Source organism: Odocoileus virginianus, chromosome 34, assembly GCF_023699985.2.
Source record: "Odocoileus virginianus isolate 20LAN1187 ecotype Illinois chromosome 34, Ovbor_1.2, whole genome shotgun sequence".
Classification (NCBI taxonomy): Eukaryota; Metazoa; Chordata; class Mammalia; order Artiodactyla; family Cervidae; genus Odocoileus; species Odocoileus virginianus.
The window spans coordinates 2,817,002-2,835,762 of NC_069707.1; the positions used below are offsets into that span (position 1 = coordinate 2,817,002).

An 18,761-nucleotide genomic window follows, 5' to 3' on the forward strand; every position below is an offset into this window, starting at 1 on the left:
GGCTTTTTTAAACGTTAATTTTTAAACTTTTGTATTAGTGATCTATCTTATACATGTTTAGTCGCTCAGTCGTGTCTGACTCTAGCTGCCCCATGGACTGTTGCCCGCAAGGCTCCTCTGTCCATGGGGTTCTCCAGGCAAGAACACTGGAGTGGGCTGCCATGCCCTCCTCCACTGGGCCACATGTTGTCAGGATTCTCCACTATGGCCCATCTGGGCGGCCCTGCACGGCATGGCTCATAGCTTCATTGAGTTATGCAGGCCCTTCGCCATAATAAGGCTGCGATCCATGAAGGGCAAGCCCCGCGTGCTGCAGTCCGAGGGGTGACAGAGTCAGACACGATTTAGTGACTCAGCAGTAACAGCAACAACCGGTTACATCTACCTGCATTTGTTTCCAGCATTCTTTGCTGCAAGAGAATTGGTTTGGGACTTCAGATATAATTTGTGCCAAAACAGGATCCTCCAAACTAAGGTATATAGAGAGGAGCATGGTGTGAGTAGTGTTATATACAGTCACGGGATAGATGACGGGGTAGAGTCCCCAGGCATGACTTCTTTAGCACTTTTAAGCCTAAAATCCTACCTCTTCTCCCTGATCCCATCTCTTGAAAGAGTTCATGTCTTTTCATTCGTAGGTCTCCTTTTATACACAACGCCCACAGGGGGTCCATCCTTCACTGTCTTCCTGACAACAGGCATTTGGGTCCATGGTTAATGGCTGAAGAAAGGCCACTGTGGATTCTGTGGCTCCCCTTTCGGTGAAAGTTAAGGGTTCATGTTTTGTCTACACTGCTGTTAAAATGCTCCCTGGCAGGTCTGGGCAGGGGTGGGGGGTTGGAGCTCCAGCATCTCCCTAGATGCCCGTGTGGGCTGCTTTCCGATTTTGCCAACCCAGTCACTCCACAGGGACCCCTTGGGTCCCCAGCGGGAGTCAAGCGCTGGTTTGAGTGAGTAAATAGACCCTGCGCCTTGCCTACCTGCAGGGCAGCTAGGAGGGGTCCTCGGGGCGGTGGGCAGGCTGGGGAGACCGACTGAGGGATGAGGAGAACGGGGGCGGGAGAAAGTAGCAGGGAGCGAGGTGTTCAGGGCTGGGAGCAGCGGGGTGAGTCCTGGAACCCAGAGGTGAAACAGCCGCTGGAAATAATCAGTGAGAGGAAGCAGAAGAAAAAATCAGAAAACGGATTGGCTTCCTTTCCCATCAGACACAAAAACCAGGGCCGCTAGGAAAAGGAGCTGCCGGGAGGCTGCCAGGGACGAGGGAATCCAGGGTGGTCAGAAAACCTGCCCTGGAGGCGATAAAAACCAAACGTGACAGAGAAAAGCAAACTGTCAGAGGGGAGTGGGGAGACATCTCAGGCTGCACGGCTCACGCAGAAATGCCTAAGGGAGGAAACGGCGGAGAAACGGGGGACAGGCAGGAAATACGACGTGGAAGCACAGGTATGCCTCGAGGTAGCAACAGGACTGAAGTGGGGACCCCACGCAGGGCGGAGCTGGGAGACTCCCAGCCTTCCGAGCAAAACCAGGAAACGGAGATTCTTCCCTCAGACAGCTGCGAACTCAGAGGAGCGAAGACTCAAGAGCCCGGGGGCCACAGGGCATCCGCCTCGGCTGAGTCCGGAGGGGCTGGATTTGTACGGAGCAGGCTCACCGGCCTGAGCGTCAGCCTCACCAGGCCTGTTTGCTCTTAGTGTCAGGAAAGCGCGCACTGTCACCCATGGCAAGCTCTGCTAGTATAGCCAGGATGGGCCTGGTCTTGAAGCACCTCCTCGGGCTCCTAAGGCTGCTCCTCGCTGGAAAAGGCCCCACCCTCCTGGGCAGTTTCTGGGGGAGACTTCCCGAAGCTTAAAAACGGTAGCCCCACAGCCTGTTCCTGGGGCTGCAGGGCTGGGTCAGCCAGGCCCAGGGCCAAGACGCTGTGCTGAGAAAAGACTTTGAAAAACAAGTCTTGGCTCTTTCCCACAAACCAGAGATGTCCCTGAACAACCCAATGGGCTTGGAAAACTTTCCATGTGGAGGAGTCTAAAGAATTGCATGGTACAACTTTAAAAGCCATAACAAAATCCATCAGGCTTCTTTCAGTGGGATAGGCACACACCATTGGTGACAGAAAAGACATACTGTCAAGTGCCTCTAATATTCGGTCTGAAATTTAGGATGCAGATGCTATTGTTACGTCTGCTTAACCAGATGTAACAGAGGTAACCAGACATAAGGAGAATGGAAGAAGAGCTCAGCAGAAGAACAAAATGGAAAAAAAAGGTGAAGAAAACACATAGGCACAGCGGTTGGTGGTTGAGGTTTCGTCTTTGCATAAACACGCACACATACAAGAGCGCACATGTGATGTATATGCATATAGGTACATACATGTGTACAGCATATTCTACAATGAGCACATGTTATATAATCAAAAGTAAAGTTATTTTCTCTCTGCAGAAGGAAGCTGGAGGGCATGCTCGGGGTCCCACCAGGGCAGTCCCTGCTCCATCTGACCATCCTCCAGCCTATTAGGGCACCACTGATACCTGCTCCCACAAGACAAATGGTTTTGTGGCTTGAGAGGGGGTTGGTCTGGGGGAAACCTGCCTCTCTGGGAACTGAGGGGTGTGTGTGTGTGTGTGTGTGTGTGTGTGTGTGTGTGTGTGTGATTTCTTGTAAAATCCTTCCTAAGTTATTTGTTTGTGAGGGTGACGTCCAGTTGCATTCTGAGGCCCAGCAGTAAGGCCTTTACTTATTTTTCTGGAAAGAAGAGAAACACCTTGGGAAAGACGCGCCCGGGAGCCTTGGCCCCCCTCCCCCCAAGGAAGCACCTTGTTATTAACTCGGAACTCTTTATAGCTGGCCCGGAGGAAGTTTTTGGCTGTAAACTGTCATGCACGGCAGCCTTCGTTGAAAGGACCCAGAGAGCGGAGACGCTTGTCCTGAGAACCAAGGAACGAAGATCCAGAAACCCCCGCCCAGAAACGGAAGGGAAAAACCTAGGCGCTGACCGGCGGGGGGACCTCCGCAGCTAGGCGCAGCCCTGCGCCCCAGCGTCTCGGCCAGCCGCGCAGGGAGCCTTGGGCGGGGATCCCGAAAATCGGCCGCGTCTGCTGGAGGGAAGAAACGTCCCCGCGCATGTTAGAGAGCTGACATTCCCTCCTGCCGGGCTTTTTCCCTTATTCGGCCGTGCCGCGTCCCGTTTGTACAGCCGAACTATAGTTGGCGGGAGGGACCCGGGAAACGCGGGACTCCTCATCAGCGCTTCCAGACTTTGGGAAAATCGACCCCCAAGCGTCAGCGCCAAGAGAGCCCCCCCCCCGCCCCCGCCTTGGGGGTCAGGGAGCGACCTAAGCTTCGCTCTGGAGCGCAGGTTTTGGAGAGCCCCCCTGACTGCCTGGTATTCACGCTTCTTCCCCGCACGCCGGTGTTCTCAGTGCTCAGGTTCCAGCCTTCCCAGGCAGCAGAGATAACTTTCTTAATTTCTCCAAAGACACACGCAAACCCCCCAAAAGCCCGTGGCCCAAGAAACCCGATGAAGGTGACTCAGCAGGGTCCGGGGCCGCGAGCACACGAGGTCATTTCAGTGTCTCCTTCCAGAAGGAAACTGTCCCCCTCGGGCAGCCCCTGGGCACTTCCTTGTTCCTAGACAACAAAGAAACAGAAACGCGACAGAGTCGGGGCGCGCGGGGCTCCCAGGCTCCCGGCCCGAGCTGGAGGCGCGCGGGGTCGGCCGGGGTCCTTCCGGCGGTGGCCCCCGCGGTTCTCCACGGCGGAGCGAGTCTGGCCCCGCGCCGGGCGAGGAAGGGTTTGCGCGGGGCTTAGATCCCACGGCCTTCCCGCAGAGTCCCCTTGGCAAGGCGCGGGGTTGTTCTGAATGGGGCGCCCCACCGACGCGTGGCTCCTTCCAGAAAGCCTGAAGGTGGGGTGGGCGCGGAGCACACGCGGGGGACCGAGGCTGTGGCCACGCTGGCTTCTTTCGAGCCGCGGGCGAGTGAGTCCGAGGCGCGCAGTCCGCGTCCCCACGAGGAGCGTCTGCTTCCTTCTTAGCTGGGTTCCCGCTTTAGGAGGAATGTTATTGTCTGAAGAGGCCCCATTGAACTATTTCCTGCCCATTGTCACCTTTCCTGCGCTCTCCTCCCGGTCCTCGCGGAAGGTAATAAACCACCCGGACCCCGCCACCCCACCCCGACAGGCGCTCAGGCGCGGCCATGCGAGATGCGCCCCGAAGCCCGCTCGCCGGGAAACCCTGGCCCGTCCCCTCCCGCTCCCACCTTCCGCGAAAGCAAAGACCAAAACCCACAGAGTCGTGCGAACTCTCGGGCTACACCCAGTACACGCACAGACCTCGCCATCAAAGTCCTACTTTTATAGGGGGGAAGCGAGAAAACATCCAGGAGGCGGGGGGGGGGGGGGGGGGCGATGTTTTACTGATTTCAGTCTATTTCCCTCTCCGGGCGCGAGGTGGACTGTGGGCAGAGGCTCGGAGCGCGCGATTTCCCTTTCCAGACCCTGGAGGGCTGCGGAGAACAGGGGGCGCCCGGTGGGCTGGTCCGTGGTCGAGGGTGTTGGCGGGATCACCTGAAGCGCCGCGGGCCTAGGAACAAGACCGGACCGGGATCGGTGGCAGCTGAGCCTTCGGAGAAGCGCGGAGACCAGCCCGACTCGGGCCAGGCCCTGGGCGCGACCTTAGGCCGGGCTGCGGGCGGTGGTCGCGGGCTCCGGCGCACGCGGGAGCCGCGGCGGGACTGGCATACCTGCGGGGTCCGGGATGCGCTTGGAGAGAAAGGAGGGGACCGCGCGCGCGCGGGAGTGGGGGAGCCTCGCGGGCCGCCGAGCAGCCCCTCGGCAAGGTGCGGGCTGGGGCGAGCTCGCGGGCCGGCCCGTCGGTCCCCAGCGCATCCCCCACCTCCTCCCGGCCTTCGGGGGCCAGCACAGCCGCTTTGATAGAGGTGCAAACATTTGGGGGAGGGCGGAGGTGTAGGGGCTGGGTCGGGGCTCGCCCTGCCCGGCTCCGGATTTACAAAAAGCCGGCGCGGGAGCCCATTGATGGCCCCCCACCTCTGCGGCCCGCCCGGCGGGGTCTGATATGGCCGCTCGCGGCCAATCGGCGGCGGCCCCGGCGCTTCAAAGGGCTCGCGGCCCAATCCGCCGCGCCCCCCTGCGCCATGCTGCAGGCTCTATTTATGCCGAAGGGCGATTTTCCTTCCCAGGAGACCTACTCTTGTCCCTCCTTGCGGGAGTTCAAGTGGAATAACCTCCCCCCCCCACCCCTCTCCCCCGCCCCCTCCTCTCCAGATCGTCGCCCTCCACGCAGGTCGGCGCTGGGTCTGTGCCGTCGCGGGTCTGGGCACTTCTTGGGTCTTCTTGGAAGAGCGGCAGTCTGCGGCGGCGAAGGTGGCGTAGCCAGTCGGGACTTGGGGGGGCGTCGGGGCGCGGATCGGCGGGAGGATGACCTCCCCGGGCACCGACAGCCCCGGGAAGAGCCTGCAGTACCGCGTGGACCATCTGCTGAGCGCCGTGGAGAGCGAGTTGCAGGCGGGCAGCGAGAAGGGCGACCCCACGGAGCGCGAGCTGCGCGTGGGCCTGGAGGAGAGCGAGCTGTGGCTGCGCTTCAAGGAGCTCACCAACGAGATGATCGTCACCAAGAACGGCAGGTGGGCGCGCCGGCTCCCCGCCCGGCAACACCCTGGCCTAATCTTTCCGCTCATTTCCGCTCGGGCTGGGAATAGACTCGTGTGGCCTCTCTCTCTCCCTCTGGGCCTTCTTCGCAGAATTGTCACTTTCCTGGGGAGGACCGGGTGGCTGCCCTGGGGGGTCAGATAGTAAAGAAGCTGCCTGCTATGCGGGAGACCCCGGTTCCCATTCCCGGGTCAGGAAGATTCCCTGGAGAAGGAAATGGCAACCCACTCCAGAATCCTTGCCTGGAGAATTCCGTGGACAGAGGAAACCTGGTGGGCTACAGTCCATGGTATCACAAAGAGTCGGACACGACTGAGCACCTAACAGAGCCCTGGGGAGGGGGGACTCCCCGGGGACTCGGGGGACCGGGCCTGCTGGCTCTCGCCTGGAGGGCCTGACCGGTGTGCTGCAGCTTCGGCCAGGCCCTGTCCCACCTGCCTCCAGAGGCGGAGGGATGAGGGATGGTGGGGTGGGCGCCTGCAGGTCTAGGAGAGTCCTTTGTAGGAGGACCGCGCGTGTCCCCTTTTAAGTTCCCAGGGGGAACTTTCGGCCCCAAGCGACAGCTGCCCCTGGCTTCGGCCTCACCACCCCATCCCGGGTCCTCCAGCTGCGCCCCTTCGTTTTCAGGAGGATGTTCCCGGTGCTGAAGGTGAACGTGTCCGGCCTGGACCCCAACGCCATGTACTCCTTCCTGCTGGACTTCGTGGCGGCCGACAACCACCGCTGGAAGTACGTGAACGGGGAGTGGGTGCCCGGGGGCAAGCCGGAGCCGCAGGCACCCAGCTGTGTCTACATCCACCCCGACTCGCCCAACTTCGGGGCGCACTGGATGAAGGCGCCCGTCTCCTTCAGCAAAGTCAAGCTCACCAACAAGCTCAATGGAGGGGGCCAGGTAGGTGTGATGGGTGGGGGGCGGGGGGCGGCTCCAGGAGGGGCCTGTGACTCTGCACGTTCTTCTGGCAGAGAGCTGGAAGGGCGCTGCTGGCCTGGAGGTGAAGTCTGCCTTCCTCAATTAAGCCCTCAGTGTTGTTTATAGTAAGCTGACGACAGTAACACCCGGGCTGGAGAGTGAGCGGGGAGAAGGCTCAAAGCCTCGGCGTTGAACAGGGGGGCGGGCCTCAAGCTTTGGGGAACTTCTGCGTCCTAGCCTTCAACTTCCCTGGGGTAGAGGGTGTTGAGGGTAAGCACTCATTTTAGAGCTGAATGTGCCCGCGTACTTACTGCGTGGAGTCTGAGCAGACTTGTAAAGCCGTCCTTTTCTACAGATAGTCTTTCCCTGGGGAGTGTTCCTGGGAGACCCGGTGTTCCCGAAAGCAGCAGCGGTGCTCAGGCATTTCAAGCTGGCTGCAGCTGCCCTGGAAGCTGTAGAACTTTGTTCCACCAGGTCAAGCACCTCCTGAAGGGCAGGCATTGCCTCTGATCATGTGCAGCATCTCTCATTCCTTTTCAGACCTAGTCGTGGGAACGGCACCTGATGGGCAACCTACCGCCTTCAACTTGCTCAATTGCTCAGTCGTGTCCAGCTCTTTGTGACCTCATGGTCTGTAGCCCACCAGGCTCCTCTGTCCATGGGATTTCCCAGGCAGGGATACAGGAGTGGGTTGCCATTTCCTCCTCCAGGGGGTCTTCCCAACCCAGGTATCGCTCGTGTGTCTCCTGCATCTCCTGCATTGCAGGCGATTCTTTATGCCCCGAATCACCAGGGAAGTCCCCAGCATCAGCAGTAAAAACATTTTGCAGTAAAAACATTTTCCTGTGAGCTGCAGCAGTTTCTGTGTTTACGTCAGGACAAATGGAAGTTTTGTTGTCTTTAACGGTGGGACTTTGAGGATTGCAGTTCCTGTGTTCATGTCTCTGTCAGATCATGTTGAACTCCTTACATAAGTATGAGCCTCGAATCCACATCGTGAGAGTTGGGGGTCCACAGCGTATGATCACCAGCCACTGCTTCCCGGAGACCCAGTTCATCGCGGTGACCGCTTACCAAAACGAGGAGGTGAGGGGCGCGGGCAGTCAGCGGTCTCATGTGTGATGAGTGTCCTTTAGAGTCTAAAGTTTAGACGGATAATTAATGCCTTTTCAAATAATTTCCCGTAATGGTAGATACCAAACGGGACAGAAGGAGAAAAGTTTAAAATAAGAACTCATTCAAGCACTTTCTGCTTTAGTTTTCCCTAAAAGTGTCTAAATCTAGAAGCATCCACTAAATGCGCAAAATGAAAAGGTAAATAAAGCATTCAGGTTCAGGACTGTAAGATTTCTTGAGAACAAGACTTCAGAGAGAGAGAGAGGTGTCTCCTTACTCTGAAAACCTTCCTGAAAGGTCAGGAGCACCCCTCCAAGTCTGTGCTGTGTGAAGGGTCCACTAGATACAGCATACAGTTTAGTGCCTGTGAATCCATGTCTATGCCTGATCCCAAAGGACAGACAGTAGGTGATTAGCTGGTCAGGCTGTGAGTGTTGACCGCCAGCCAGAACTAGAAGTCACTGTCCGTAAGCAGATCTGGGTTATGTTTTGCTTGACTGATGCACCCAGAATATCGTCAGCAGTGAAGAAGTGAAGGGAAAGTCGCTCAGTCGTGTCTGACTCTTTGGGACCCCATGGACTGCACAGTCCAGGCCCGAATACTGGAGGTGGTGGCCTGACCCTTCTCCAGGGGAATCTTCCCAACCCAGGGATCAAACCCAGGTCTCCCGCATGGTGGGCAGATTCTTTACCAGCTGAGCCACACGGGAAGCCCTTATGAGCGGTAGGTTAAATTTATTGTAAATTCCACTTAGGAAATCAGCATCTAAAAACTTTACATAAATGTGCTGTTCTTTATGAAATATTGTAATTACTTGGCTACTTCGGATTCAAATAGGAAAATATACCTGGAATGAAGTCTGATTATATTTGAATATTTAAAGGGGATATTGGTGGTGCCTGATTTCTTGGTGACTAATTAAGTCCTCTGACTAATGAGCCCTATCCTAGTAAATGCACCTTCTTGTTTTTCAGATCACAGCTCTTAAAATTAAATACAATCCATTTGCAAAAGCTTTCCTCGATGCAAAAGAAAGGTGAGAGAATTCTAACATACCCCTGGGGTGAAGAAGTGTGCAGAATGGTGAGCTATTGCTGCAAACACTGTTTCCTGAATGCTTTCCTTGACATTTCAATACACTTTCTTGACAGAAGCGATCACAAAGATATGATGGAAGAAACAGGAGACAGTCAGCAGTCTGGGTACAACCAATGTACGGTTTGTTGCACTCGGCCCAGATGTACCTTGTCTCAGGGAGCAGCCTGCCTGGGGCCGGGGGCTGGGGATGGGGCAGACAGAATTTCCGGGTGCCCTTGGGCAGCACACTGCTCTTCGCTGTGCAAGGCGGTGGCCCTGCACGGTGACTCTGTTCCTACTGGTCATTGAACTGCTGGCTCTCAGCCTCCACTCCATCCGGGGCTTGCAGGTGACCCCCCCACCCCCACCCCCACAGGATTCCTGACAGAGGAGCCTGGGTTCTTTTGCTTTGAGGCCACTCCAGGGGCTTCCTAGGTGGTGTGATGGTAAAGACTGCCTGCAATGCAGGAGACGAAGGAGACACGGGTTCCATCCTTGGGTCGGGAAGATCCCCTGGAGGAGGAAATGGCAACTCACTCTAGTGTTCTTGCCTGGGGAATCCCATGAACAGAGGAGCCTGGCGGGCTAGAGTCCACGGGGTCGCAGAGTCCGTGGACACGACCGAGGTGCTGAGCACACACGAGGCGGCTCCAGCCGTGGCTAGGATGGATCGCCGAGACTCCAACGGGTGCTCAGACTCTGCTGTGTTGGGCAGGAGGAGAGCTTGGCTCTCGTGCACTCTGAGATGGTCTGTCTTTTTGTTAATGGCTGAGAACAGAAGGACCATCTCTGGGACGATGCTTCTGATCACGTGTAGCTCTCCCCCAGCTTGCTTCGGGGTTGGGAATGGCCCGTGGGTCATGCTGGAGACAGCGGCTCGCAGGATGGGCAAGTCCGCTTTCAGTCCAGCCTCCTTTGGGAGTTAGTGGAGTGGTCAGCGGGGTGATGCGGGTCTACAGCAGAGTATCAGGGGAAAAGGCTGCGTCTACCTGTCCAGGCAGGTGGGGACTCAGAGATGAGAAACTGGCAATCCTTGGGAGAGAAAAGTTATTGCTGGCTGCTCACATCTAGGCTCGGGCTGAACCAGAGCAGCGGCTTCTGCAACCACCATTTCCCTTTCTTTCTCTTTCTTTCTTTCTCTGTCTTTCTTTTCTCTCTTTCTCCCTCCCTCCCTCCTTCTTTGTCCTTCACGGACTGCTTTAACAAACAGCTCCCCTAAGCGGCTCACGGCTGCTGCATCACAGAGCAGTGTATGAACCGCTGCTCTGGCCAGCAGTGGGCCCGAGCTTTGTGGCCACGTCTGGACCCTCCTCTCGTTGGAATGCTGTCTGCAGTTAGAGTTTGGGAATTGGAGCCTGAGTAGTTGTCTTAGTGGTTGCTTTTCTGAATTAAAAAAAAAAAAGGAAAATAAAGGGAATGGAGAAGAAACGGGAACTTTAAAGGAGGGCTGGGCAGTGTTGGAAAGATTCTCTGATGAAAGGTGGGAAAGGGTGAGCCGAACCAAGAACAGCGAGGAGAACGTGGATGCTCCTCCAGGCAGGACGAGGCTCCGCTGCGTGACGGCGTGCTCTGCAGCGGGGAGGCGAGAGGGGCGGGGGGCTAAGCGCAGGGCTCTCCCTGTGTGTCCTGAGTCTGGATTCTGTCCTTTTTACCTTTATTCACGCTCAGTAGTTTGGCCTTGACAACTGACCTTCCTGGAGGGACAGAACATCCCTGGGGATATTCTGGGAGGATTCTGGGAGGGGGGGACTTTTTGAGGAAGCCGCAGGGCTGGCTGAGGTTGGGGTCAGTCTCCCAGGTTCTCGGGTGCCCTGTGGGTCTGGACACCCTGGCCCTTCTCTGGCCGCATGGGTGACGCCCACGACCCCTGAAGCCTGGGCCAGGCCCTCGGTGTCCACGGGCCCTGAGGAGGAGGCCCACCACTCCCTGGCCTCTGCCCCGCTGTCCTTTAGCTTTGTTTCTGGCCATGGGGCTCCTGGGATTTGAGTTCCCCGACCAGGGCCTGAATGGGGCCCTCCGCCGTGAGAGCTCAGAGTCCTGAGCCCTGGACCGCAGGGAAGCCCCGTCCTGCCCGTTGGATGACGAAGGGAGGCAAAACGGGGTCCGCAGCGTGCTTCTTTCACAGCAGGGGGCTGGCTGATCCCCGGAACCAGCACCCTGTGTCCACCTGCCGCCCCCCACCCGCAGTTCGGAGGCCCCCTCTCGCTCTCCTCCACGCACGGCTGCGAAAGGTACCCGGCCCTGAGGAGCCACCGGCCAGGCCCCTATCCCAGCCCGTACGTGCATCGGAACAGCTCTCCAAGTAAGTCCCCAGCGGGAGGCGGCGGGGTTGGGGTGCATCGGAACAGCTCTCCATAAGTCCCCAGCGGGAGGCGGCGGGGTTGGGGTGCATCGGAACAGCTCTCCAAGTAAGTCCCCAGCGGGAGGCGGCGGGGTTGGGGTGCATCGGAACAGCTCTCCAAGTAAGTCCCCAGTGGGAGGCGGCGGGGCTGGGGGTGCCGGGAAGACTTTCGGGAAGGGAGAGGCAGTTGGTGAGCGTCCAGGGGGTAGGCTCTTGACTGGCTCAAGAGAGACCTTCTTTCGTGTCCACGTCGCTGCTGGCTGGACCCCAGAGACCCCCAGGCCAGGGGCTTCAGGGCTGAGTGTGGCTGCTACTGCTTCACCTCCTTTACTTTGGGACCCTGGGCCCAGGTTTGCATATTTTGTGAACCCTGCAAGGTGGTGATGCCGGGCCAGCCAGGCACGAGAATTACTAGCTTGATGAGACCCAAGTGTGTTTCTCCAAGTATGAGGCAGGGTCAGATGGCTCCAGCATCATCTGAAAACTCCCCAGACCCACAGAATCAGAAGCTCTGATGGTCCAGCTTTTCGTGGTTTCACACGCCCCTAGGGGACCCTGGTGCAGGCTTGACTGGTGTGAACACTGGGCCAGACCATGAAGGCCCCAGGACCTAATTCCCTCTAACACCACGGATGCCCAGACTTCATTTTGTCTGGCTCTGAAAGGAGGAAAAAAGCAAATGAACGCCATAAAACAATTAAGCAATTAAAGCTGATTTGAAATGAAAGAAGCTTATTTGGGAAGGAAATAGCAGTCCAGCTAGAGGCTAGATCATATTTTAAATTTTGCCTTGAGTAAATGCTTTTCAAAGCCCTTTTAATTCTTAAGTGGTAATCCTTTGCAGAAGAGACAGGTAAAAATTGCATTGATTTTTCAGTATAATTAGTTCTTAATCATGTGACTGTAGGGGTCCATTTCTAGAGGATAGCTGTTAATCTAATGATAAAAAAAGCCTGGGTGCTGGAATGTATTCCAATATGTACACTGGACAATGAGCATGGGCCTTTGATGACCAGTTAAGCGGGTGGTGATCTCAGTGTTGGGTAGCTCCAGCTGTTGGTAGCATTTCAGGGTGTTTTGTAATCCTTGGAAGCCCCCCATCAGTAATGACACTTTTCTTACACCTGTAGCCTATTCCGACAGTTCATCCGCCTGTCTGTCCATGCTCCAGCCCCATGACAACTGGTCCAGCCTTGGAATGCCTGCCCACACCAGCATGCTGCCCATGGGTCCGAACGCCGGTCCTCCTGCGGGCTCCAGGTAACGTCTGTCTGGGGAGTGATGCAAAGTGTCCTGGGAACGTGTGCCTGTGATGTCATCCCATCCCATCCATTAGCCTGTATTCTTCTCTTCACTTATGGTTGATGGGTTTTTATTGATAACTTGACCACTAGCCAGCTATGTCCAGGACCCCTGGTTACATGACCGCTGTGCGTTCCTGCTTCAGCCTGTCCTCTGGGAACTCAGGGGTGCCTTCAGGGTGGATGGAGCCGGGCTGGCAAGGAAGGGAGCAGGGACCCTCTCCTGGCTCTGCTGTTGACTGGTTCATGTGATGGACAAGCCTCCTGAACCGCACTTCTTCAAGAAAAGGGCACCAAATAACCCCAGCTTCAACCCATCTTTACAGGATTGTAGGTGAACAGGATTGTGGGGTCAGTAGGTGAATCTTGAAGACAAGTTTCCAGAACCTCTTTTGACAGGCGCTATCAAATTAAAGAAATACATTTGTTGGATTTCTGTGGATATAGAATCAGTGTTTCTTCACATATATGCTAGGTAACTTGAAAAGAATGGTGACTTTATTAGCTTGAAAATTACATAGAGGGAGGTTGGCTTCAAAAAGTCAAGCCGGTCGGTCCACGTATTACATTTCTTCATAGAATTATTATAATAAAAACTAAAATGACAAAGCTAGAGCCCAGTCCATGTTTTCTAAAGAGGAGATGAGCCAACGGTATTAATGATTGAACAAGCTGGCTCACAGCAGACAAGGCACCTTGACCTCAAAAGCAGTGCCGTTCCTGTGTGGATGCTTGCTCAGTTGTGTCCGACTCTGCAACCCCGTGGACTGTACAGAATATCAGAATTTGCCCAAGATCTTAATTCTTTATGTTTAGGAAGCAATTCCTTTAAAGTCAGAATCTAATGTCTACTGTTAAAAACAGAGCAACCAAGACATAACCAGGAAGTCTTTCCAGGGCTCCGAGGTCACCTAGAAGACTTCTGTGAGTTGGATGACCTGCAGGTTACAACAGGGTCTCCCCTGAGGACTTCCGTGCATCTCGGAGCCTGTTTCTTTTCATCTGTAAAGTGGGGAGCATCCCCTGCCTCACTCCATCAGGCCTGTTTGCAAGTCCAAGTGCATCTGAAGGGCAGGACGGGGCCTGGTCCACTGCACAGCCCACCGCAGCCTGAGGCCTCCTTGTTCATTTATGGAAGGATTGATTCTGCTAGAGGAGAGGGACGTTTTTCAGGAGCAAAACTTAGCCTGGTGTAGGGTTGGTCAGGCCTATGTTCTCAGAGAGGGGAGGGCTAACGTCCGTTTCCAGTTGCTTCCTGCAGGGATTGGGAAGCAGAACCTGGAAGGTGGGCTCGGGGCAAGGCTCTCCTGACGAAGTGGGCTAATGGGGGTTTGCTTCCGGGTCTGAGTCCTGGGACTCTTCCTCCTCCCGGGCGTCATGCTGACACCTGCACACACGTGCCCGCAGGGGTCACCGGGGGATGCCCTGCACCATCCGTGTTTGTCTCCCTCATGGGAATGACTAGCTTGTTGTTGTTTTCTTAAGATTTATTTCCTAATTTTTGGGGCCGTGGTGGGTCTTTGTCGCTATACGGACTTTCTCTAGTTGTGGCGGGTGGGGGCGACTCTCCATCGCGATGCCCAGGCTTCTCATTGCAGTGCCTGCTTTTGTGGCCGAGCACGGGCTCTAGGGTGTGTGGGCTTCGGTAGGTGCGGCTCACGGGCTCTCGAGAGCACAGGCTCAGTAGTTGCGGCTCGTGGGCCGATTGCTCTGGGGCACGTGGGATCTTCCCAGACCAGAGGTCAAACCCGTGTCCCCTGCACTGGCACGTGGATTCTTAACCAGGACCACCAGAGAAACCCAGGAATTACTAGTTAACACAGGTGCTTACACACATCCTCTGAAACATCGGACTCAGTGCATCTGAGAATTTGGATTCTCAGCTCGAGCACAAAGCTGGAGTCTTTGGAGCGGAAGCTAACAGTGCAGGTCGAGGCCTTTTTAGGTGGCTCCTAATGATTTTGTTTCTTGTGAGCACAGGAGACATGACCTCTCCCCATGTCCGAGTGTGATTTAATCACACAGAAATGAGCTGTTTATACCCCCGCCGTCTGGGCTGGGGTTGGCAGGGGTCTCCTTCCCCCTCCTGGAGCGCCTCCCCAGGTCTCTGACCCGCCTGTCCCCCCACCTTTTCATTTCAGCCAGTACCCCAGCCTGTGGTCCGTGAGCAGCGGCAGCGTCGCCCCGGGCGCCCAGGCGGCGGGCGTGCCCGGCGGGCTGGGAGCCCAGTTCTTTCGAGGCTCCTCCACCCACTCTGCCCCCCTCGCCCACCCGGCCTCGGCGTCCTCCTCGTCGGGGTCCCCGCTGTACGAGGGGGCCGCCACGGCCACAGACGTTGCCGACAGCCAGTACGACGCCTCGGCCCAGGCCCGCCTCCTGGCCTCGTGGACGGCTGTGTCACCCCCGTCCATGTGAGCCGGAGCCTGTGCCCAAAAGGAGGCCGGGGCTGCGAGTGTCTGAGCGGCAGTCTCGTGGGGTGCGGGAAGGGGGCCAGGCCTGCTGACTGCCCTTCAAAGGAAAGAGGAAGAAGGTTCACGTTCTGTTATGTGTCAGGGGTCCCACCACCACCGCCGGGCTTTGTCCTCCGTCGTGGCGGTGCGTCCTGGGTCCGATCTGTGCTGCGGGTGAGTGCAGGCATGGAAGCCAGGCAGGGGGCCACCCTCGCCAGGATCCACAGTGATGATGACCGGGTAGCATTCAGAAGCCACGTTTCTCTTACAGCCCGGAGGTGACTCCGGCGCATCAGGCTCTGTAACTTCTCTGGTCATACTCTGGGAAGATAAAAAGCGCGCTTCCAGTTCTCCTCCCTGTTGTTTTCCAGTAGCTTCCAGGTCCCTTTTGGGACCCCTGTGGCCGGGGTCCTAGTCAGAGCCCAGCTGAGACAGAACTGAACCCCTCTTGGGGGACAGCAGATGGTCGTTGAAACAACAGTGTCCACCTCTGCCTGCTAGAATGTTTACTTTTGAGCATAGGTAGCTGATCTCGTGTAATGTTAAACCTACAACTGTTTATGTTTTCCTTTTGACAAACTAGCCAAAGACAATCAGCAGAAAGTATTTTCTGCAAAATAAAGGCAATGTGCAAAATTTGGTTGGTCCAGTTATTATTTAAACCCCTCTTCTTTTGCTCGTGCTCACAACTATCCTGGAGGAGCTTTTCAGTCTGTGGTGGACTTTAACATTTTATCCAATCAGTGGCAGGACTGGAGGTGAAATGTTCATATATTTATTTACTCAGTCGATAGACTATATTGCCACAAAAATGCAAATGATGTTAATTGATTTTCAAGAGACTCAGCACTGAGGGGTGAATGTGGATGACAGAAGGTAGAACATAATGATGCCATGAAGATTAAATGGGATGTTTGGCTCAGAGGTTAAAGCATCTGCCCACAATGCAGGAGACTGGGGTTCGATCCCTGGGTGAGGGAGATCCCCTGGAGAAGGAAATAGCAACCCACTCCAGTACTCTTGCCTGGAGAATCCTGTGGGTGGAGCATCCTGGTAGTCTACACGGCATCACAAAGAGTCGGACCGACTGAGCGACTTCACTTTCACTTTTCTTTACTCAATTCAAGCAAAAATACATAGAGGGTTAGTGAACTGGCAAAAGGTCACAGTTTACAGGTGTCAGGTGTAGCCACCACAGTCATTTGAACAATAAGGCATTTGTTAGTATCTTCCCTGCCGGTAAGGTTTCCCGGTAGTGAGTCAGAACCACATCTGCGCTAGATCGGGGCAATTTCTCCACCTAGTGGCTGAACCCTTCCTTTAATCCTAGTTGTTCAAGCTCGATGCTCTGAACCTCTGGCATCTGTAAGAATGTGAGCCTAGAACTGAAGTGTAAGGGCTGCACCTTCGGTGTATCTGTGCCTGCTTTCCAGTCGGGCCAGGCTTCTTGCAAACTATTTGCCACTTGAAAGTTTTTCTTGGTTTTATTCCTGTGTGTGTGTGTTAGTTGCTCGGTTATGTCCAACTCTTTGTGACCCCATGGACAGCCCACCAGGCACCTCTGTTCATGGGATTCTCCAGGCAAGAATACTGGCGTGGGTTGCCATTCCCTTCTTCAGGGGATCTTTCTGACCCAGGGTTTGAACCCAGGTCTCCCGCACTGCAGGCAGATTCTTTACCATCTGAGCCAGCAGGGAAGCCCTTGTTTTAATGCAACTCCTGTAGAAATATCCCAGATGAGAAGATTTGATATTATACAAAGATATAAATGGGTTCCCCCGGTAGATCAGCTGGTAAAGAATCTGCCTGCAGTAGAGGAGACCTGGGGTCAGTTCTTGGGTCGGGAAGATCCCTTGGAGAAGGAAATAGCAACCTGCTCAACATATTCCTGCCTGGAAAACCTCATGGACAGAGGAGTCTGGCGGGCTACAGTTCATGGCATCACAAAAGTCGGACATGACTTAGTGACTAAACCACCAAAGATATAGAAGTACTGGAAGAATATTTTAAAATAAACCACTGCGCAGGTAGGACTGGGAAGTCAACGGCCCCAGGCGTGAGGTCTGCAGGAGAAGGGTGAGGCGGGGAAGGAGGTGGGGGGGGTCATGATGGGGTTTCCCAGAACCCATCACCTGACTGCTGTCCGAAGACTGGGGCTGTTCCCAGCACCCGCCCCTTCCCAGGCCTTCAGGAGCATTGGTGAGCGATGACCGACCTGCAGGCCAAGAGGAGCACAGGTCCAGTGAGACTCAGATGCCCTGGGTCACTGGGGAGCACCGCCAGGAACGGGGCCCTGCCCCTGCTGGGGGCTGCGGGGAGGCGGGGCCTCCACTCTGGGCTTTGGCATGTTGGAGTTTCTGAAGGTGGCCCAGAGAGTAAATTCAAGGAGTAAATATTTTAATAAATCCAATAGCGTCTTCTTGGCTGTGGGGCAGCGGCAGCCGAAAAGAGCAAGGAGCTGTCAGTTTTGGTACAAAGACCTGAATAGGAGTGTTCTTTCTCGTCCCTTGCTGTGGGAACCTCAGGAACATTAGCTATGGCTCTAGAAGCTGAAGTTCCTTATCTGTCCAAATGGAGAAAGACAAGATCTGGGTGCTGTTAAAAGGGATCTGTGGATCTCCCTGCCTGGTCCAGTGGTTAAGTGCTTTCACTGCAGGGGATGTGGGTTCAATCCCTGGTCCAGGAACTAAGATCTCAAAGGCACAAGAACATAGAAATAAAGCCAAATGGATCTTTTTTACCCAGAACACACACTTTTTGGGAGCACAGTCTGTCCCATTGGCCAATTGAAAAATGCTGTGGACTCTATCAGGAGGAAGACATCTAACCTAAGAGACATCAGGAAATTTCACCAATAGTATGCTAAGAGAAAGCACTGCATCACACAGAGGAAGGAAGAGGCCCCCAGGAAAGGAGACGGGAGAGCCTGTGAAGAGGGCTTGGTTCTGCTGGGGGGGAGCTGCTCCTGAGCCAGGCTGGGCTGAGACAGCAGAAGGCGGTCACAGACGGGCAGGGGACAGCTCACCCTGCTTCCATCCTGCCCTGCATTGGAACCTGTAATTACTGTCCGCCTCTGACGGACGGAGGACCTCTGTTAGCAAACATTCCTCTTCTTAAAAGCTGGCTCTAAAACCAAGAGGGAGAAAGCAGTGCAACCACAAAGATACTGATGTGAATAGAAAAGTGAAGTCGCTCAGTCGTGTCTGACTCTGCGACCCCCATGGACCCCCAGACTCTCCCGTCCATGGGATTTTCCAGGCAAGAGTACTGGAGTGGGTTGTCATTTCCTCCCCAAGAACACTGTAAATACCGCTAAAGCCAAACAAAACCTGCAGCGGGACCTGTCCCCCTGGGAAGACAAGCTGTCCCACGGTGAATGGGTGCAGGGGGCCGGGACACGGGGACTGCAGAGTGCATGGCCGTGTTCACGGCAGAGCCTCCTGCCCCGGGGAAAGCTGGAGTGGACCGCTGTTTCCTGATCCTGACTCCCGTCTTTCCTCGCTCCTAAAGCCGGTCTGCTTGAGAAAGGCCTTGCGGTGGAGTCCCAACCCCATCACTATCGCCCTTTTTCCACTTGAAAGAAACGTTTACTGCTGACTCACCCGGCTCTTCATTGACTCAGGTGTAAAAACCTCCGGACATCAAACGGAAAGACAATTGTTCCACCCTAAGGCCTCATAAAGGCCCCCAGATTCTCCTCCCCAACAGACCCCGTTAAGAATCCGCATGGTAGAGGTGCTGGCTTCCCACACGCACATCACCTAGTTCCAGCCAGCCTGGGGGAAGCTCGCCCATCTGACTCGTAGTTTTATAAACTCTAAAAAATTTACTATTATTTTTTATTCTGGCTGGGCCTGGTGGCATGCCGGATCTTAGTTCCCCGACAGGGATCGAGCCT

General features: G+C 55.4%; 1 protein-coding gene across 3 annotated transcripts; it reads left to right on the plus strand.

Moving 5' to 3' along the window:
• The first annotated feature begins 5,436 nt into the window (after window positions 1-5,436).
• Window positions 5,437-14,828, plus strand: TBXT (T-box transcription factor T). Of its 3 annotated transcripts, none has more exons than XM_070461652.1 (8): window positions 5,437-5,642; window positions 6,295-6,559; window positions 7,529-7,663; window positions 8,669-8,730; window positions 8,846-8,907; window positions 10,897-11,073; window positions 12,243-12,372; window positions 14,555-14,828. In XM_070461652.1, exons 1-8 carry the CDS (start codon window positions 5,437-5,439, stop codon window positions 14,826-14,828), a joined length of 1,311 nt encoding a protein of 436 aa, XP_070317753.1. The 3 variants fall into 3 exon arrangements, with proteins under 3 accessions (XP_070317753.1, XP_020739278.2, XP_070317754.1); XM_020883619.2 differs by having other exon boundaries at window positions 10,900-11,073; XM_070461653.1 differs by lacking the exon at window positions 10,897-11,073.
• The last annotated feature ends 3,933 nt before the right edge of the window (window positions 14,829-18,761 follow it).